Raw genomic sequence first — 21,117 nt, 5'->3', positions numbered from 1 at the left:
AACCAGCTACCTGCTGTGCGTTTAAAAGGGGAATGTGAAACTCTGCCAAGTAAAGGAACTTGCTAGCACAAGTTAGGAAGGATATTAATAAACAATATGTCCTCTCTTGCCTCCCAGAACATTCCCACAGCCTTGTCAGAGGCCCAGCCCCAAAAGCCCCACCAGCCCCTGGGACTCAGCAGTGGATCTGGAGGAGCCTTGTCCAGCCTCCATCCTTCTCAGGTCCTGGGGGTCAGGGGGACACAGCAGCTGTCTCCTTACACCCTCACCGTTGGCCAAGTTCAGAAGATGTCACAGGAATCTTCAGGCACAGGGAATTCCTCTCAGGCATCCCAGTTCCACTCCCCTTCCACCCCAACCAAAATGTCCATTTTTACAGAAAAGAAGGGCTGCACTTCGGAATCCATAGCTGTGATTCCTGCATTGCAGGCAGCTGGACCTGATGACATTTTGGATCCCTTCCAGCTCTGCCATTCTATGGTTTCAGCAAATGGCACCTGAGGAGGAAAATTTCTTCTCCTCCAGATTCCCACCACACCCTCTTTGCAGTGTTCAAAATTAGCCAGGCGCCAGGCACATTTTGCGCCTGGCTATTGGCCACTTGCGACCAAGCGAAGGTGCCCGGGTGCCAGGATGGCGCCTGGCATCTCCACCACCTGCAGGCCTGGGGATCCTTGGTTCTGGGCTGCTTTCATACACTTATACCCTCCTGCAGGAATAGGCCAAGATATATGTGGACTGTTCCTCGATCAAGTGACTTTTATTCTTGAAGTTCTCAAAATTCTTAACCTAGCTCAAGCTTGTCATCTGAACTAGCCAGATATGCAACTGATAGTCAGTCAGTCAGTCCATCATTTGAAAAATAAGACTTTAGAGCCATCTTGCCCCAAAATGGCAACCAGATATTCCATTTTGGCGACTGTAACCCTGGTTTAAGGAGACATTTGACACCAAGCTTATATATATCCGAGTTTCTAACACTGCCTCTTTGCATAGCTTACAGCACCCCACTTTTCCTCCCCTGACTCCTCTTTGCCTCCCTATTTATTTCTCACCCTTGCCCCCCTTCTCCCAGAAACTCATGGCTGCAACAATGGGCAAGGGGTTGCCCCCTGCTCTCTTCACAACCACCCTGCCGTGTGGGTCAGTCCAAGAGAGGGTCATGGGTCAAGCAGTGAGCTCCCTGGCAGAGCAGGGGACCTGAACGGGGTCCCTATGAGGACCCCTCCTTGGATTCTCACTTGATTCTCAGGAATTCCCTTGGGAGGCAGGCGGGGGAGGGAGGAGAGGAAGCCTGGAAATAGGAACAGCAACGGGGGTGGGGGGAGCGGGAAGGCAGCTTCCTGTCAGCAAAGGTGGGTGCAGATGGGCCTTGCTTGGGCCAAGCTCTGAGGTCTCCCCTCCAGGCACACACCTTGGGGAGGAGAGCTTCCGTTCCTCCCCAAACATCTTCCGGGGGCGGGGAGGGGAATACTCAGCTCCTCACCCCAAGAACTGTGGGGTTTGTGTCCCTGCATCTGGCACAGAAGTCCCTCTCCATCTTACAAGGCAGGCAGGAGAAAGAAGCTCTCCAGACTCTGGTCCTCTCTGCAGCTGATCTTTATCAAGCTTGCAACATCCTGTCCCAGTTCAGGACTCTCGTCATCACCCCCCCCCCACGACAAGAACAGAAGAGGAGGCTGCTGGATCTGACCAGCAGCCCATCTAGTTCAGCATCCTGTTTTCACAGGGGCAGACCAGAAGCAGCAAGCAGGATTGGAGCCCAAGAGCAGCCCTCCCCTCTCCTCTCCTGGGGTTTCCAGCATTGCAGCCATCATGACCAGCAGCCCCACACTTGGCACCCATTGCCACTCACGGGAAAAACAGAGGAGGAGGAAGACACACACGCTCCGAAGTCTCTCTCTGCCACACCTTCCCCCAGTAAGCCCATTCACAACCAGCTGTTCCCCTTTTCTCTTTCCAGTCACATGCTGGGAAGGCTCCCAGAGCCACCAGCCAATCACCTATCCCGCACAAGCTGTGAGATGTATACAAAGGTAACAACAACAACAACCACATTCAGCCTAGTACATGAGTGGACAGGGAGAGGAAAGGACCGTCCACCCCCAGGACCCCTTTGCAAGGCATAGAAAGTGTGGCCAAAGGGGGTGGGCCTTGGTTCAATTCACCCCCAATCCCAGGGTCTCAGGGACCCTCAGCCAGCCGGTTACTCTCCTCCTGCACACAGTAAGAAACAACACAAATATCCTGGGAGGAGCATCTCCGAGGCTGAAATCCCAAAGACGACCTCACACCTTGGAGGGAGAGCTGAGTTCTGGGCTTCCCAGGAGACAGGCAGACAGAAAGCCCCCCCCCCTCCCCGCTCTCCCCACACTGTACTGAGTTACAGAAACACCCCTCATCTTGTCCTGCCTCCTTCTTTCTAAACCCCAAAGACCAAAACACTTTTAGCTTTTCCTCGTTGGGAAGTGACTCACATCTCCGTCCCCCAATTATTTTTCTTGGTTCAGAATTTCCATTGGAGATAAATTCCTTAAGCCATACGGACTCTGGTAACACCCTCATTCCTGCATTGCTGGGGGCTGGACTAGATGACCCCTGGGGTTCCTTACAACTACAAAATTTTATTAAACTATGAATGCAGGCATCCCCAGAAACTCAAGAGTCACGCTGGCCAGCCAGGAAGACATTTGCCCCATTTTGCGACACAGAGGGCTCCTTGAGAGCAGCTTCTGCCACTGACCGCAAGGCGGACTCTGCTCTTCCTCTAGATTTGTCACAGGAAGCCTGATCACTGCAGCCGCCCATCTCAACCCCAGACCCTTCCTTTCTCTGATGTTTCCAAGATGCCTGATGAGTTGGGGAAGGTGGCTTTGAGCCCCGAGTACTTGAGCTCCCCAGACTTCGCTGGATGAGCACCTCAGGAGTTTTGCAGCACACAGGACTTCAGTTGGTGGGTCAGAAGCTAGGGGGGGGGGGCTTGTGAGGGCATCCCAGGCAGAGCACAGCAAGGCTGTTGCCAAGCCTACGCAGAGCTGGTCTGAGGCCTGGGACAGGAGTCTGGTGAAAATAAAATGACAGAGCAGCTGGTCCAGTTACATAGGATGGCTTAGGGGCCCAGCCGACGTAGCTGTAGGGAGGAGAGTGTACCTGGTTGTCCCATCCCCCCCCCCTGCATGGGCCTGGCTGTTACTGCCATATGGGACTCAGCTAAGGCCACAATGGCATCTGGGCTGGGACACATTCCCATATTTGTGGGATTTCCAGTCAAAATCACAAATACATGATTACCAGACAGGCACATGAGGGTCTGGCACACATAGAGTTCCTGAATCAATATAGAAGGGGCTGGGGCTGTATGAGGTCACTTCCTTAACGCTTTTGCAGAAATTTATAACCATAATCTTATCTCCTTCCTCCCTGCCTGAGCTCTCTCTCTCTCTCTCTCTCTCTCTCTCTCTCTCTCTCTCTCTCTTCTTTCAAGCCAGCAATGTGAGCAGATCTACATGCTCCACTCAGAACCCAGACTCCATTTTGGAAACTAAGTTTGTATTTTGCAACATAGAAGTATTTTTGCCTGCAAATGACTCTGATGTATTTGCTGCCTGCATTGAAATGTAAGTAAACCGTATAAGTTTATCTTACTAAAATGTGTGGTTCATTCTTAGCAACAAAGACAAAGAAAAGGGAAGGTCAGTAGACCACAAATAAACCAGGATAAAAAAGTATAATTGCCTAATTCATAGCTTCTGGTAAGCTGCGAAAGCACTTAAGTGTTTATACTCTGCTAAAAGGGCTTCACAGCCTGTTTGCTCTCCTATTTTTTCTACACATGTGGGGCGGGAGGTTTAAATTTGAATAGAGAGAGAGAGAGAGAGAGAGCTCAGCACCACTGATTTTCAAAGTCTTTTCAGCCTTTCAGCTAAGAACCAATGCAAAAATCACTTAGCAATAATACTAATGGAAGACTCTGTGAATTATCACTTTAGGATTGATACTGTATAAATCCAGCTTGAATGTGCAAAAGGGGATCCCTTGATGCAGGCTGGGTCTCAGGTCTGGACCAGTTGAAGATCCCCAGGAGAGCATGTCATTTTAAATGACATCATTTGGCTTTTCATTCACTTTTCTGTCTGTTTGCATTTTATTTTGCTGTCAAATCGCTTTGAGACCTTTCTCTTTTTGCATAAGATGACTAACCAATTCTAAAAATACAGTAATAATGCTTGGGGGGCATTACACTACAGGGCCCCACCTGCTACCTTTGCCCCCTCGACTGGCTCCCCTCTGTCTCTGAAGGCCCATTATCAACATCTTGGCTGGGGAACATTGAGCTCACCCTCCCTGGAGGGACCAGATGCTTCTCAGCTCCTGTGGGGTCCCTCCCAGAAATCCCTTTAACAGCTGCCCTGTGACCCTTGAGATGCTAAGTGGCGCCTGCCTGGTCCTTCTGTCACAAGAGCTGGAGCCAGCCTCTTCTGCCTCAGCTTGCCCCCAAATGCTAAGCCGTAAAGAAGACCCCCCCCCCCCGCAAACCAACAGTGCCCTCTTTCTCCTCACCTTTGGCTCCCCCTGTTTGCAGCATCTCCCCTCAGCCTGGCAAAGGCACTCACCTCAAAGTCCAGACCACGGGCAGTGCCTGCTTGCCTGCCCCCCTGCTCTGAAGCCCATCCCTCTGTGCCCCCCTCCAGCAGCCCCCAACCCCAGCACCCTGGCCAGGGAAAAAGCCTCTGGCCCCACAGTGTGGGCTTGTCTCTCCTCCAAACGGGGAGCGGAGGGGACGACGACAACGACTTACCAGCGAGTCATTGAGCTCCACGTTGGACTCCCTCCGGGCACGAAGGATCAGCTGGCTCTGGAAACTCTGGTATTCCGGGTTCTGGGGCTCGTGGTAGGTGATCACCAGCACCGTCTGCAAGAGAGGCAAGGGCATGTGGATGGCGGAGTTGGAAGGGACCCCGAGGGTCATCTAGTCCACCCCCCAGTGATGCAGGAATTGCAGCTAAAGCATCCATGACGGCTGGCTGGCCAGCCAACCAGGCTCCAGGCCAGGCCTTCCTCCCCTCTCTCAGCTCCTTAGGATAACTGTGCCCCTGCCTGCCTGCCTGCTCACCCTCAGTGAAGGTGCCCAACTGAACCTGATCAGCCAGAAGTACCTTCCCTCCCCCCACCCTAGAGTATGGGGTTACTTAAAGGGGGGTCAGGGTGGAACAATCTTCTTGACTCGCCCCAAAAGCTCTGCCCACAATTTTAGACAGGCAGCAGAAGACAGCTGGCCGTGCTTAGAGCACCAAGGGGAGAGCCCTCTGTGCCTGCTCAGAGGTACTCTTCTCTTTATGATTAAGTCTGAGGCACCCATTGGACTCCCTCCTGAGCAGGCCCTGAAGCCCCAGGACCAGCCTCCCTCATGGCCTACATCTTCTTGTAAGGGGTTGGGCTAGATGACCCTCAGGGTGTCCCTTCCATCTCTATGATTCTTTGGTTCTCTCCCCCACCCCCTCTCCTGCTGCTGGACTTACTCGGAAGGCCTCCTGGAGGCCTCCTGGGTCCTGGCCCTCCTTGCTCTGCCAGGGCTTGCCCGCCTCCCGGTTGCCCTCGGCTCGCAGGCTCTCTCCAAAGACGTCCACGTAGAAGAAGACGTAGTCTCCAAGGGTCATGCTCTCGTAATGCGCCAGGCGCAGGATCTGGTGCAGCATCTCCAGCGGCCCACAGATGTAGATGACTGAGGGAGGAAGCACACAGAGGCAGGGGGCTCAGGCAGAGGCAGGGGGGAGCCCTGTCCCCACGAGACACCCCCAAAACGCAAGGCAGGCAGAGGCAGGATGGACACCTGGAGACAAGGCCTCTCTTGCCAAAGAGGGACACAGGTGTCTCAAAGACACACGTCACCAGGTGAAAGTGATCCTGCCAGCCTTGAAAAGTGGGAAAGGATTCAAGGCACTTGCATTTCTGCACAGTGGTGCCTTGGTACTCAAAACGCCTTGGTTCCCAAACGCTGAAAACCTGGAAGTGTTCCTGTCTTCTAACGTTTTTTGGAAGCCGAACATCCGATACGGCTGTCAGTATTGTTTCCAGGGCGCCTGCACCATCAGAAGCCGCATCTTGGTTTCCAAACATTTCGGAAGACAAACAGACCTCCAGAATGGATTAAGTTTGACGCTTTTGTTTTTGCTATTTATTTTGTGTTTTTGTTTTTGAGGCTTTTCCAGATAATTTGTTTTTGTGACTGTGTGGAACCCAGTTCAGCTACTGACTGGTTGATTGTGTGACTGTGGAAATGGATCAAAGCCCCCCCCCCCTCCAAACAATGACTATCATCAGTGCAGGTAAGAATTTTGTTATTTTTATCATGTACAATACTGTTCTATTTATTTTATAGTACAGTACATTGATTATTGCTTTCATTTTATGGATCAATGGTCTTGTTAGATAGTAAAATTCATGTTAAATTGCTGTTTTAGGGGCTGTTTTTCAAAGTCTGGAAAGGATTAATCCATTTTGCATTACATTCTATGGTAAAGCACGTCTTGGTTTTGGAACGCTTTGGTTTTGGAACGGACTTCCGGAATGGATTAAGTTTGAGAACCAAGGGACCACTGTACTCAGCTACAAACTACCCGTTTTCCCTCTTGTTATAACCCAGGAATGATTTTGCTGCAGCAGATCAGGTCTGTCCAGGCCACCCTCCTCCTCCTCCGAGGAGTCACTGGCAGCACACAGACTCTCCCAGCATCTGGTCCTTAAAGGTCGGCTGTCTTTGTGCAGGGAGGCGCCAGGAGTCCTTCCATTTCATTGTTCCTCAAGAGCAAGGGCGCCTGAAGTGCTTCCTGACCGGTTCTTTGCTGCTCCTGGAGTGCTGTGGGGCTGAGGGTTTGCTTCCGTCAGGCTATCCTGCTCTTATTTATTGCTCCCACAGAATCCCCCGTTTCAGGTAATCCAGAGAGGGCAGCCGAACCCCAGCTCCCTTCACGCCGCCTGCCCAGAAGCATAGACCTCCTCCAGCTAAGACCCTCTGACAGGGAGACCCTCTCCATGCCTGCTGCCTTGCCAGGTGCCAGCTCCTCAGACGGCTTGCCTCATAAGGACAGAAGAAGTGGCTGCTGGACCAGGCCAATGGCCCATCCAGTCCAGCATCCTGTTCTCACCGTGGGTGACCAGATGCCTGCAGGAAGCCGGCAAGCAGGACCAGGGGGGGCGGGCGGCATAAGAGCAGCTCTCTCCTCCTTCAGTTTCCAAGAAGAGCCTGTTGGATCAGGTCCAAGGGGCCCCCACCTGCTTGAGCATCCTCTGCCCCATAGGGGCTGGCCAACCAGATGCCCGTTATGGGGAACCTGAAAATGGGGTGTGAGCACAAGAGCACCCTCTCCCACTCCTTGGGAATCCCAGTATTCAGAGTTTTTGGCCTCCAAAAGGGGAAGCAAAGCAAGGCTAGAAGCCACCGATAGCCTCCCCCCCCCCCAAAAAAATTGTGTAATCCCCCTTTAAAGCCATCACTAAATTTTGCAGCAATTGAACTATGCACCATGTGAAGAAGTGCCAATTCCCTTTGTCTCTCCCAAATCTTCCAGCATTCAGTTTCATTGAGTGAGTTAGAGAAAGAAAATCTTCACCACCATTCCTAATTGTACACGCCTGGGTCATGTCACCATTTACTGGCCCTTCTTTGTCAATGAAAAAGCCCCAAATCTTCTAACGGTCCCTCATAGAAGACTTGCTCCAAGCCCTTGATCATATGATTTACAGCACTTCCTCACATTGTGTCCCATGTCATGGCACTTCAGGCCCTGAGCTATCTGTCAGGTTTGGCCTGACAGCTTTTTGGGGGAAACCTTTTTAAGGGCCCATCACACTGGAAGGAAAGGAGCCCCGTGAGCCTCGGGGCTTGGAGGGAGGGCTGCCACAAATCTCTGGCTGCCACGCCTTGGTTTGTTTCAACCATCTGTATTCCACCTAATCACAGTCATCTCTAAGCAGCGGACAAAAGACCCAATGCAATAAGACTAAAAATGACTTAAACGCTTCACATCAGAATTCAATTAAAAAGCCAGCTGGAATATAAAAAAGCATTCAGTAGGCTCTGGAGGTCCAACATCATACCCTCCAGCATTTCTCCAATGAAAATAGGGACATCCTATTCCATAATAATAATGATATTTTTAGTATTTATCCCCTGCTCCAGCTACTCTAGACAGCTTCCAACATACCGTCTATAAAAACATAACAAAACATTTAAAACACTAAAAATCTTCCCTATCCAGGACTGCCTTCAGAAGTCTTCAAAAGGTTGTATAGTTACTCATCTCCTTGGCTCAGGGGTCACATAACTCCATCCCCTCCAACATTTCTCTGAAGAAATAGGGACATCCTAAGGAAAAGCGGGACATTCCGGGGTCAAATCAGAAACCGGGACGGCTTCGGTAAATCCAGCACTGTCCTGGAAAAACAGGGACACTTGGAGGGTCTGCCACAGGGAGGTGTCCTGTCTGACCTCAACTGGGAGGGAGTTAGATTTAAGATTTTTTAGGATTTATTTATTTATTGTCATTGTCCGTATATACACAGTATACACAACAACGAAAATCAAACACCCAAAGACCGGATTTACCATACACATTTGCACATATCTCCAACACTCTCATCCTTATTAAAACATAATCTATTAAAACATAACATAATCCAGAGTATAACATAACCTATTAAAAGCATAGCATAACCTAAGAGCCTGTCTCATTCCTTACTACTCACTGCTTACTATTACTTACTACTGACCCTGAGATCATTATTAAGTGCAATCAAAGCTCTTGGATAGAAACTATTCAGAAGGCGTGTGGTTCGAGTTTTCATTATCATGTATCTTCTGCCCGAAGGCAACAGTTCAAAAAGGTTGTGAGCAGGATGGGTGGGATCTCTCAGGATGTTGTGTGACTTCTTCAAACAGCGAGACGTGAAGATCTCGTCCAGGGTTGGTAGTTGGAGCCCAATAACATTCTGGGCAATTTTAATTATTCTCTGTAAAGCTTTTTTATCCGTTACAGAGCTGCTCCCATACCACAATAGTATACTATAGGTTAAGACACTCTCAATGGTACTGTGATAATAGGACAGGAGTAGGTGCTGAGATAGATTCAATCCCCTGAGCATTCTCAGGAAATACAACCTCCCCTGCACCTTCCTCACAGCCATATTAATATTTGCAGTCCATGAGAGGTCCTCGGAGATGTAAATGCCCAGGTATTTAAAACTGCCAACCCTCTCCACCTCCTCGCCATTTATGTGCAATGGTAAAAATACACTTTTCTTTCTCCTAAAGTCAATTATAAGTTCTTTGGTTTTTTTGGTGTTAAGCATAAGATTATTTTCTTTACACCATTGAATTAACCCCTGTACTTCTTTCCTATAAGCAGACTCATCATTCTCGCTAATGAGCCCCACCACTGTTGTATCATCCGCAAATTTGATGATTGTGTTGGAATTATACAGTGGGGTGCAATCACATGTGTACAGGGAATAAAGAAAAGGGCTTAACACACATCCCTGAGGAGCTCCTGTGCTTAATACTAGGGTAGAAGAATAGTAAGGTCCCATTCTCACTGTCTGCGGCCTATCAGTCAGGAAATTCCTTACCCACAAACAGATCTTCTGATGTATACCCAGATTGGTCATTTTAAAAAATAACCTGTCTGGTAAAATTGTATTAAAAGCAGAACTATAATCCACGAACAACAGCCTTGCGTAGGTTCCCTGTTGTTCTAGATGACTCAGTACAGTATGAACAGCAATAGAGATAGCATCATCAGTAGATCTATTACTTCTGTATGCAAACTGGAACGGGTCTAGAGTGGATGGAAGACCAGCCTTAATATAATAGCTTCACATAGATGAGCCAAGGCACACTAATAAAATAATAATAATAATAATAATAATAATAATAATAATAATACTCCACCCATCTGGCTGGGTTTCCCCAGCCACTCTGGGTGGCTTCCAACAAAATATTAAAATAAAATATTCTATTGAACGTTAAAAGCTTCCCTAAACAGGGCTGCCTTCAGATATCTTCTAAAAGTCTGGTAGTTGTTTTTCTCTTTGACATCCGGTGGGAGGGTGTTCCACAGGGCGGGTGCCACTACCGAGAAGGCCCTCTGCCTGGTTCCCTGTAACTTGGCTTCTCATAGGAAGGGAACCGCCAGAAGGCTCTCAGCGCTGGATCTCAGTGTCCGGGCTGATTGATGGGGGTGGAGACGCTCCTTCAGGTATACAGGACCGAGGCTGTTTAGGGCTTTCAAGGTCAGCACCAACACTTTGAATTGTGCTCGGAAACGTACTGGGAGCCAATGTAGGTCTTTCAGGACCAGTGTAATATGATCTCAGTGTCTGCTCCCAGTCACCAGCCTAGCTGCCGCATTCTGAGTTAGTTGTAGTTTCCAGGTCACCTTCAAAGGTAGCCTCACATAGAGGGCATTGCAGTAGTCCAAGCAGGAGAAAACCAGAGCATGCACCACTCTGGAGAGACAGTCTGGGGGCAGGTAGGGTCTCAGCCTGTGTACCAAATGGAGCTGGTAAACAGCTGCCCTGGACACAGAATTGACCTGCGCCTCCATGGACAGCTGTGAGTCCAAAATGACTCCCAGGCTGCGCACCTGGTCCTTCAGGGGCACAGTTGCCCCATTCAGGGTCAGGGAGTCCCCCACACCCGCCCGCCCCCTATCCCCCAAAAACAGTACTTCTGTCTTGTCAGGATTCAACCTCAATCCGTTAGCCGCCATCCATCCTCCAACCGCCTCCAGACACTCTGAGTCCTGGAGGACCAATGACAGTGACTCCACTGAGGATCTCTGTGACTGAGCAGGATGTGTGTGATCCAATCTGTTTGGCTGATGCTTGAACTGACCTGGTGGCGTAGAGACAGCCAATGCAAGCCTTTGATCACGATGAGCTGATGATCATTTGATCCCATCAACAGTCAAGCCTTTTGCTGCAGCTGGAGCCTTCAGACCAAGCCCAAGGCCAGCCCCACCCAGAGCACATGGCAATAAGAGGGTCGTGAGGCTACCAATGCATGTATCACCATGGCCAAATTTCCCTTGCCCAAGAATGGCCATAGTTTGCAGACCAGCCACACCTGGTGAAAGTCACTCCTCGCCACTGAGGCTACCCGAGCCTCCAGCGACTAAGACAGGTCCAGGAGGAGCAACCCCAAACTTGGAAATCTTTGGACATGGGAACCCACACCCCAAAGTGCCTCCGTCTTCCCAGGGGTCAAGCTCAGACCCCCGGCCCCACTGCTGTGCCCAGACCACGGTCCCGGCTCCGAGGGTATGGAGAAGGAGCAGCCCTGGCGCAGCTGAGGCAGTGAGAAACGGCACAAAAACATGTTTGGGTTTGCGGTTGTGGCGAAAGAATTTGCAGGTTCCCGGATTCCAGCACCTTCTGCCTGGCTCCGTAATTGGAAACAGAGGGCCCCACCAGGCAGCTCCAGTTACAGGAAGGAGGGGGCGGCTCCTTGCGTGGCACATGAGGGGGGGGAGCCCTCCTAGCCCACGGCACTCTGCCTGCCATAGGAAAGTGGGCTGCAGCTTCTCCAGGGGGGAGAGGAAGGCCCTCTCCAAACCTCTCCAGGAAGCACGGCCCCCTCCTTCCCCAACATGGCCCAGCTGGCAGGGAAGCGATGTTGAGCAACAGCTTGAGAGGGAGCAGATGCCGGGGTATCAGTCACCCAAGGGAGCCCCTGAATGCACCCTGCTCTCACCTTTGCTTTTGCACAAACCCCAGCTATGGCCTTTGAGGAGCAGGCAGGCGGCAGACCTACCTCCAGGGCACACACGGTGCATTGGCACGACTACCGCACTGCCTGGAATGCACACTATGCTTCGCTGATGCAGCGCACCAAGGCTGTCACACCAGCGAAGAGTCACGGGCACCAGCGCTCAGCCCCCTCTCACCTTTGTCTCAAGTGGATCTGGTTAGGGTGGGAGAGCAACTGGCACCCTTGAAGGCAGGCAGGGAATCATTATCACTTCCAAAGGGAAAAACAGATGGGAGGGAAATGAGGTCAGGAAATTAGGTTGCACCAGAACCGGCATCCTGGAGTGAGCCCTGGCAGAGTCCAGGCATGCCTTCCAGATTTCCGGGCAGGGAGAGGAATTCAAGTTCAGCTAAAGGACTGGCTGGCATCAAAGTCAGCCTGACTCCCATCACAGAAAAACTGACAGCTTGATGAAGGGCTGTTCACCATACAAAGAAGGACAAGCTTTGCTTCGGAAAAGGCAGCCTTGCTGCAGCAAAGGCAAGTCCTTCTTTGCCAACCCTTTGAGTTCTTCAAGAGTGTCAGCAAGCAGGTTGACAGGGGTGATCTAATAAGACCCTGCAGACCTGGACTTTCCCCAAAGCTTTTGACAAAGCCCCTCCCAAAAGGGTCCCGAGTGACCTTCGCAGTCATGCGATAAGAGGGAGGGTGAAAAATAGAAACAGAGGGTAGGAACAAGTGGGCGGTTTTCACGAGAAGCAGTGCTATTTTTCTAGAAAAAGAGGTGCCAGAACGCATCATGAATGCCTCCCTTGTTCTCTTATAATGGTAATGGTGCCCACCTGAGAGGGTCAAGAACTGAGTTCCAGTGAGTTCCAGCTGGAAAAAAGTCCTGATGCTGGGCATAAGGAATGCTAGAGGGGTGGAAATGACTAGCTTAGAGGTGGCTTTACAAGACAATTTAAGCAAATTTAAAACCACAGAGCCTGGGGCTTGCCGAACAGAAGGTCGGCGGTTCGAATCCCTGTGATGGCGTGAGCGCCCGTTGCTCGGTCCCAGCTCCTGCCCACCTAGCAGTTTGAAAGCGCGTCAAAGTGCAAGTAGATAAATAGGTACCGCTCTGGCGGGAAGGTAAACGACGTTTCCGTGCGCTGCTCTGGTTTGCCAAAAGCGGCTTAGTCATGCTGGCCACGTGACCCGGCAGCTGTACACCGGCTCCCTCAGCCAGTAAAGCGAGATGAGTGACTGGACCTAATGGTCAGGGGTCCCTTTACCTATGTTTTAGAAGGCAGAGGAAGAAGAGGAGCAGGGGGCCTGGCAACGACTGAGGGCTGAGCCTACCAGGAGGCAAGTTTTCTGTGGCTGCAACTCCTAGGAACCAAAAACAACCCAAGAGTCTTGTGTGACCTTAAAGGCTAGCCAATTTATTATGGCATAATAAGCTTTTGTGGTCTTGAGTCCACTTCATCAGATGCAGAAACCCTCACTTACCCATTGGGAGGGAGGGTTGTAAGCAGTCAGATTAGAGAGAAATGAAGTGTGCCAAGTCCAGGCAAGGACCATTCAGTTAGAACTAGAAGGCCTTCAGCGCCACGACACCTGATCCAGAAATGGACTTGGTGTTGCTGAGTTAACTGACAGCTGCATTGCGACAGGAGGCCATTGCCTTTGTTCAGACCCAGATATATAATATTGTACTTATTGGTGATTTACGTCAGGCATTTCTTAGACAACAGGGCACATCTGACAAAGAGGAAAAGGCAGAGAACCAAGAGGAGCAACCTTCTGCAAGAGAGGGCACAGCACCACTTGCCGTCCCCTCCAGCCCTTCAATGCCTCACCAGGATCTCCAGCCTTTGACCACGAAGCTTCTCCCCCACGGCAGGCTCTGCAGACAGATAACCCCCTAACCTAAAACAGCTTCTCAGCAGCAGCAGCAGCAACAACAACAACAACAGGCACATCTGAAGAGAAGCAGAGCCAGGGGCAGGCCCTGCAGCATCAGGCACAGATGCCAGATCCGGCAATACTACCACAGACTCCAGAACACCAGGGGCTCCTTCACTTGCTCACCTTCCAACTGGACATCAAATGCCCTTCTGCAATTCTGCACCAGACAGGGAGGCCCGTCTCTGTGCAAAAGGAACACTGGCCAGGGAATGAATTGCCTGACCACTATAGTCCATGCATTAGCCACTGAAAGGCTGGATTACTGAAATGCACTCTATGCGGGGCTGCCCTGGGGCCTGGGGCAGAATAACGTTGTTGTTGTTGCTAAATTTGTATACTGCCCTTCATCTGAAGATCTCAAGGTGGTTCACAAGATGAAAATACAGAATAAAGCCACAAAATAAAGAGAACAACAAAACAATAACCCCCTCTCCACAAACACATTTCAAAGGGCCTGTTAATCAACCCAAGGTTTGGTTGAAGAGGAATGCGTTCGCCTGGTGCCTATAGGTGTATAATGAAGGCACCTGGTGAGCTTCTCTGGGGAGAGCATCCCGCAAATGGGGAGCCAACTGCAGAAAAGGCCTGTTCCTTGTGTTGCCATGCTCTGGATGTCTTGTGGAAGAGGCACACAAAGAAGGGCACCAGAGGATGACCTCGGGGTCTGGATCAGCTTATATGGTGAGAGGCAGTCCTTGAGGTATTGTGGTTCTGAACCATTTAAGGCTTTATAGGTCAAAACCAGTGCTTTGAATTGCACTTGCCGTCAGACCAGAATCAGCATTATATGGTCAACAGTTTTGTCCCAGTGAGCAACCTGGCTGCTGAATTCTGCACTTCAACTGAAGTTTCCAAACCATCTTCAGAGGCAGCTCAATGTATAACACATTGCAGTAATCTAACCTAGAGGTTACCAGAGCATAGACGACAGGAGTGAGGCCGTCCCTGGCCAGATAGGGATGCAGCTGGGCTACTAGTCAAAGTGGATGGAAGGCACCAGATGTCAAAGAGAACAAAAACTACCAGACTTTTAGAAGACACCTGAAGGCAGCCCTGTTTAGGGAAGTTTTTAATGTTTGATGTTTTATCGCTGTTTTTAATATTCTGTTGGGAGTGGCTGGGGAAACCCAGCCAGATGGGCTGGGTATACATAATAAATTATTATTATTATTATTATTATTATTATTATTATTATTATTATTATTATTATTATTAACAGCAGCACTGGCTGCCCATACACTATCAGGACAGGGGCAAAGTCCTTGTTTTACTTTACAAAGTCCTGAACCACATAGCTCCAGGGAACCTCAGGCAACCCCTGGCGCCTTCTATCCCAGCTCCGGCACTGAGATCATCTGCAAGAGCATCGTTGGCTGTTCCCTGAGTTGGCAAAGCTCCTTTGACAAGAAACCAAGAAAGTCAGCCTTGGGTGTCATCAGCCCAGTCCTGTGCGATGTTCTGCCATAGAGATTTGGAAGGCACCTTTCGTTCTAAGTTTGCTGAAAACTTTTCTTTGCCACCAGCCTTATGCAGGCAATTCAGAACAAAAACCCTTCTGTACTAGTTAGCTGGCGAACTATGATTTTAAGTCATTACATGTTTTTTCTTGTATATATGTCATTGTTGTAAACCACTCTGAAATTTATGAAACTACAGTAATGTATACAAGTGTTTTCAATAAGTAAATAAAGCTATAAATGGACGCAAATCTCACACCAGAAATCTCAATAGCCAAAAAGCAGCGGGGGGGGGAGCATTGTGAGGGCTCCCAAGTCACTCTGGGACCAACCTTAAGGTGGTCGTGTTTGAAGGGGGATTGTGACAGGATGCTGCTGAATAACATGAAACGCAGAAAACTGGAATATAAAAACAATAATAGAATTATACCCATTATTTTCCACCATTAATTTCTCTCATTGCCTGTTAGCACTGTGTGAAGGACTTCCTTATACCCATCCTGAATCTTCCAACACTCAGCTTCATTGAATGCCCACAAGTTACAGTGGCACCTTGAGTCCCAAGTGTTCCAGTTTTCAAATGTTTTTTGGAAGCCGGACATTCGGTGCGGCTGTCGGCTATTGTTTCCGGGGCGCCTGCACCAATCAGAAGCTGCAGCTTGGTTTTTGAAAATTTCGGAAGTCAAACGGACTTCCAGAATGGATTAAGTACGGCGCTTTTGTTTTGCTATTTATTTTGCGTTTTTGTTTTTGAGGCTGTTTCGGTTAATTTGTTTTTGTGACTGTGTGGAACCCAGTTCAGCTACTGATTGATTGTGTGACTGTGGAAATGGATAAAAGCCCCCCATCCAAACAATGACTATCATTAGTGCAGGTAAGAAAAAATAATAATTTTAATTTTTATCATCTACAATACTGTCTTATTTATTTTATAGTACAGTAGGCCTACATTGATTATTGCTTTCATTTTATGGATCAATGGTCTCATTAGATAGTAAAATTCATGTTAAATCACTGTTTTAGGGGTTGTTTTTAAAAGCCTGGAACGGATTAATTCATTTTGCATTACTTTCTATGGGAAAGCATGCCTCGGTTTTGGAACACTTTGGTTTCGGAACGGATTAAGTTTGAGAACCAAGGTACCACTGTACAGTATTGTGAGAGGCAGCCATGCTCCCTTGATACCTGCTATCATTTTATAAACTTCTACCCCCAGGTATAGGGTGGTATATAAATTCAATAAATAAGTAATAAAAATAAAAATTCCATGCCACCTCTCCTACTTGTCTTTTCTCTAAACTAGAAATTCCCAACAACACTGCAGCCTTTCTGCAAAGGAGGGTTGCTCCATTCTCTGGATTGTTCTGGTCGACCCAAACGACCCACATGTATCCGGGCGCAAGAGGGGAGAAGCCTCAGCAGGAGTTGCAGAGACATCCAACAGCTTGCAGAAGGACAAAAACAATATTCTGAGCATGCACAGAGTGCTCAGAGATGGTTGGGGTTGGGGAGATGGAATAAAGTGCCCTGGGAAAGGGCAGGAGGGACTGGCTGGCACACTTCACTGCAGGTCCCACTTGTTACACACACACACACACACACACACACACACGTCCCTGCTAATAATGGATCTCCCATGAAACATGTAATTTAGCCCTAGCTTTAAGCCGTTAAAATCACAGTGTGGGCAGAAGGAATATTTGCCACAAGAGATTGAGGAGATGGTGGATGACAGCTCTCCGCTCTCCCAGCATGGCTGAGCAATCCCTGCCTGCTCTGACCAACCTGCCAGCCTCAACTCAGGCTGCAACAGGCTCCTCTGGGGGTAGCCCTTCCCTCCAGGGGCCGCCCCCCTGCCCCTGCCTGCAGCTCACAGCCCTGCCTTCTCCCTTAGGGCCTACAACCTAGAGTCTCCTGATGAATCAGCAGCAGATGTGTGGCTCCTGCTGCTGCTGCTGCTCCCCAGGAAGGAGAGGAGAGGTTGATGCAGTGCAAACACACTGGAGGAGGAAATGTGGTATGCCTGTCAGGGTGCTTGCACTACGCTGACCAGCCACCCCCTCTCCTTCTGGGCTGGAAAGGGAGCGGGCAGCCTGCCAGTTTGTGAGTAAAACTGAATTACTGTGTCACGAAATGATGTGTGTCTAGAAAGTGTGTCAACAACATGAAAAGTTTGGAAAGTTCTGTTTTAGGCTATAGGTTGGAGTAACATCAGACATGACATTAAATGTGTCTTTGCGTGTAATGCGCTCTCTCACTCTCTTTAATGTAAATAGCAGCCTCCTGGAGTGGGGGGGGGCAGTAATTATCAGGATCAAAGCAGGCAAGACAAGTGGCGTCAACCCTTTCCTCCCCAGCTGCAATCCCGATGAAAACAGCTCCTCCAAAGTGCCCAAAACTTTACTGAGCTCAGACCCTGTTTGTCTCCTGCATAATCTTAGAATTTCAAACCCTGATGCTGAAGACCAAAGATCAGGTGAATATTTGCTGTGCAATAGCTATGGAGCCCCCAAGAAGGCGGAGGGAGAGCACTCACCTCCAAAATTCTCTGAGGGAAATGCTGAAGGCATTTTTTATTTAAACCGCAATCCTATGCATGCCTATTCAAACACAAGTCTTTTGCAGCTCAGTGAGGCTGACTCCCAGGTGAGTGCTGTAGATTTTACAAGAGCCTTCCATAAGAAAGATGTTTGAGGGCCAAAGCATGCTCATGAAGTGGGAGGGAGGGAGAAATGGGTTGGGGAAGAGGTTGTTCAGAGAAGGCCCTGAGTGCCGCAGGTGGCCATGGGAGACCCATAGGCCAAGGGGGGGGGGCGGACAACTGAAGGATCAGGCAAACCAGAAGATCCCACCAGTGGGTGCTGCCAGGCAGAGCCTCAGGCAAAAGCAAGAGGCAGCAAGCTGGTTCTCTATAACAGGAGAGTCCTCCGCAGGCCAGACCCCCCCCCTCCCCTAAGAGCAGAGGACAGGACCCTCCCTCTAACTCCCCCCCCCCCAACACAGCCCTCCGGCCCTCTCACGGGAGCCTGGCCTGTGGTTGCTGGAAGGCCTGGGGAAGCACCTCCCGTCCTCTCCTCAAGCCACAGCCGGCTCCCTCTCTTTCAGCAGCACTTTGGGGTGGTTGTTTTTTGGTGCCGGGAGAGAGAAACGGGGCCCGCCGTCTCCTCTCGGCTCCCAGCAACTGTCAGCCAGGAGACATCAAACATCTCCGCCGGCCTTCCAGGGGTGTGACATTCCTGAAATTCTCACATTTAAATCTAACCAGCTCCTGTCGTAAAAGACGCAGCAATAAACTTTCCCCCCCTTTTGGAAGGGGGAGAGGCGGCGGCTTCCCGACAGGCAGGCTCTACCTCGCTCTTCCCTACAAAGGCCGGCCTGAGATGGGTCCGAGCGCGGCCCCAAGGCGCGGCATTGGCATTGGCGGGCACCTCCAGCCCACGGAGCCCCGTCTCAGGCCGGGCCGCCCCGCCTCGCCCACCCGCCCAGTCCCCACTCGGCATCAGGCCGGAGGGGCAGCGAGTGGGCCGGGTGTCCGCCCTCTTGCCCTGGGCTGGCTGGGGGCGGCGGAGGCAGCAGCAGCAGCAGCAGCTGTTCTTTTCGCTCACGGCGCCCCCGGCCCGCGCCAGAAACGCCCCCGGGAAGCTCCGCGGAGGCAGCTGGCCAGGTGCGGCGGCGGCGGCGGCGGCTGAAGCCGCGGGGAGAAGCGAGGCGAGGCGAGCGCGCGGCGCATCTGGCAGCACGACGCGGCGCTCCTGCGCCCGGGCGGCCGCTTCCCTCGGCACCCAGTCCGGCCGCGCGCTCGACCCTCCGTTGCCCCAGGTGGCGTCCGGCAGAGGCGCTCGGGTCAGGCCCCTTCCACCGGCCTGGCTGTGGGGATTGATCCCGCCCCACGCCTTCCTCCCTCCCTCCCTCCCTCCCCCGAAAAAGACCCATCTGGCCATCCCAGGCGGGCTCCTTGCCCGTCCGGATGACACAGCAGCCGCCGACGAGGCTCCATTAGCAGCCGCAGCTGCAGCTCGGATCGATAAGTGCCTCCTGGCGCATCCATTAAGGAGGAGTGCCAGGCTGCCCTTGGCCAGCCCCCCCCCCCCCACTACGCCCGAAAGTGGAGGGCTCGATCCGGCTTCGGCGTCTGTGAGCATCACCCCCACCCCAAACTGCCAAGCGGTCCTCCTAGATGTTGAGACAGTTCCAACCGGGTTCGCTTGGATGGATGGATGGATGGATGGATGGATGGCCCTGGGATGGGGCGGGGGGGGCATGTATTTCTCCGTGACCGCACAAGGGCAGTTCCTCCGCAGTGGCTCCCCACCCCCCAACCAGTCCAGGAGTGCCCCCCTCCGTCCCCTCTCGGAGTCGCAGAGCCCAACTCGGGACAAAGATCTCGATCTCCGGTCCGACGGCAGCGGAGGAGGTGCCGTCTCGCCGGGAAATGCCCGCAGACTGAGCGGGGCTTGGGGGGGGGGCGCTGCATGCAGACGGGATGGACTGCAGGCACCAGGGACACGCGCACCCCTTCCCGCCCAGGAGCAGGAGCAGCAGGCGGCCCCCAAGCGCTGCGACTCGCTCACCTCGCCCGTTGGCCCGGATGAACTGCACGGCGGTGTCCGGGCCGCCGCCATCGTCTCCGGCGCCGCCTGCGTTGTTGCTGCTGCTGCTGCCGTTGTCTCGGGGCGCGTAGATGTGGTAGCCGACGGTGAGGCCGGCGTGGCGGAGTTCCTGGTAGACGCCCTCGATGGTGAAGTAGAAGGGCCGGTCGTCGGTCTTTCGGTCCACGTAGAGGAGCGCGGCGCGGGAGCTCCAGTTGAAGCGCTCGTGCAGGAGGGCTGCGAAGGCGCCCAGCTTGGGCGCCGACGGACCGGTGCGCACCAGCGTGGTGTAATGCTCCTTCTTGTGGCTAAAGTCCGAAGCGACGGCGCCGGCCGTGAGGAGCGGCAGGCCCCAGTGCGAGGCGAAGCGCCCCACCGAGGCAGCCGGGTACACGCAGCCGGGCCCCAGCAGCACGTCCGGGTCGTAGTAGAGCTTCAGGTCCACGGCCTGGAGTGGCGCCACCGACTCCGAGCAGGCGCCGTTCAGCTCCGACGTGGCGTTGACGGTGCGCATCGACAGCCCGGCGGCCCGCAGCGCCGGCTCCAGCGCCTCGAGGGCCAGGCGCACGGCGGGGCCCACCCGCGGCAAGGCCCACGGGTAGCTGGGGTTGTGCTCCGGCAGCACCAAGGCCACCGTCACCACCGTCGCGGCCGCGCTCCCGTTGGCGCCGTCGCCCAGGCCCGACGAGGCGGCCGACAGCGACAGGGCCACGGCGGCGACCACCAGCAGCGACATCGTTGGCGAGGCCATGGCGGGGGGTGCGAGGAGGGAGTCTGCTCCGCTCGGCTGCTGCGTGGCTGCCCGGGTGCCGCTGCCGCTCGCCACCACCTCCTTCGCTTCGCTGCCGCCGCGGCGCCGCCGGATCCCTTCTGTGGGCCGCCGGGCTGCCCTGCGCTCCCCAGGAGAGGCCGCCCCCTCCGCGGCCAGCCCCAGCCGCCCACCCTGCGCCTCCCTCCGGACGCTGTGCCAGAGCCGTCTGCAGACGTGGGGGGGCAGCGCCCCCTGGTGCCTCGGTCCGCGTCCTTCGACGCCGCCAGCCCAGGCGCACCACCAGGCCAGCAGCCGGGCTCCAGAGGCGGCGGCCCGGGGCGCGGCTCCATCCCGCCCGCCGGGGCAGGACCCGGCCCGCTGCTACTGAACGCGGCTGCGTGCTGGGTGGAGGTCGGCCCGCCCGCCGGCTCCGCGGCAGCTGCCCGGCCGCCTCCATCGCGCGCTCTCGCCCTCCAGCGTCCTGCTCGCTTCCTAGCCCGGCCGCTCCTTGGGCGAGGAAAGCTCGGGCGGGCCAGGGAGCGGCGGCGGCGGCGGCGGCCCTATCTATCCCGAGCGCGCACGCTGCCCTCGGCGCCTCGGAGCGGGGCTGGCTCTTCCTCCTCG

The 21,117-nt window shown here is 52.8% G+C and overlaps 1 protein-coding gene across 1 annotated transcript in view; it reads right to left on the bottom strand.

Moving 5' to 3' along the window:
- Positions 1 to 20,855, bottom strand: part of NPR2 (natriuretic peptide receptor 2) — a 35,185-nt gene extending 14,330 nt beyond the window's left edge. The window contains exons 1-3 of the mRNA XM_033164105.1: positions 19,725 to 20,855; positions 5,520 to 5,722; positions 4,799 to 4,912 (exon numbers count right to left, since the gene is read on the bottom strand). Of these exons, the coding sequence (XP_033019996.1) occupies positions 4,799 to 4,912; positions 5,520 to 5,722; positions 19,725 to 20,493 (1,086 nt within the window). The 5' untranslated portion in view covers positions 20,494 to 20,855. The remainder of the gene's footprint in view (positions 1 to 4,798; positions 4,913 to 5,519; positions 5,723 to 19,724) is intronic.
- Between the last annotated feature and the right edge of the window lie 262 nt (positions 20,856 to 21,117).

Source organism: Lacerta agilis, chromosome 11 (genome assembly GCF_009819535.1).
Source record: "Lacerta agilis isolate rLacAgi1 chromosome 11, rLacAgi1.pri, whole genome shotgun sequence".
NCBI classification, from domain to species: Eukaryota; Metazoa; Chordata; class Lepidosauria; order Squamata; family Lacertidae; genus Lacerta; species Lacerta agilis.
This window is presented reverse-complemented; position numbering and strand designations above follow the sequence as displayed.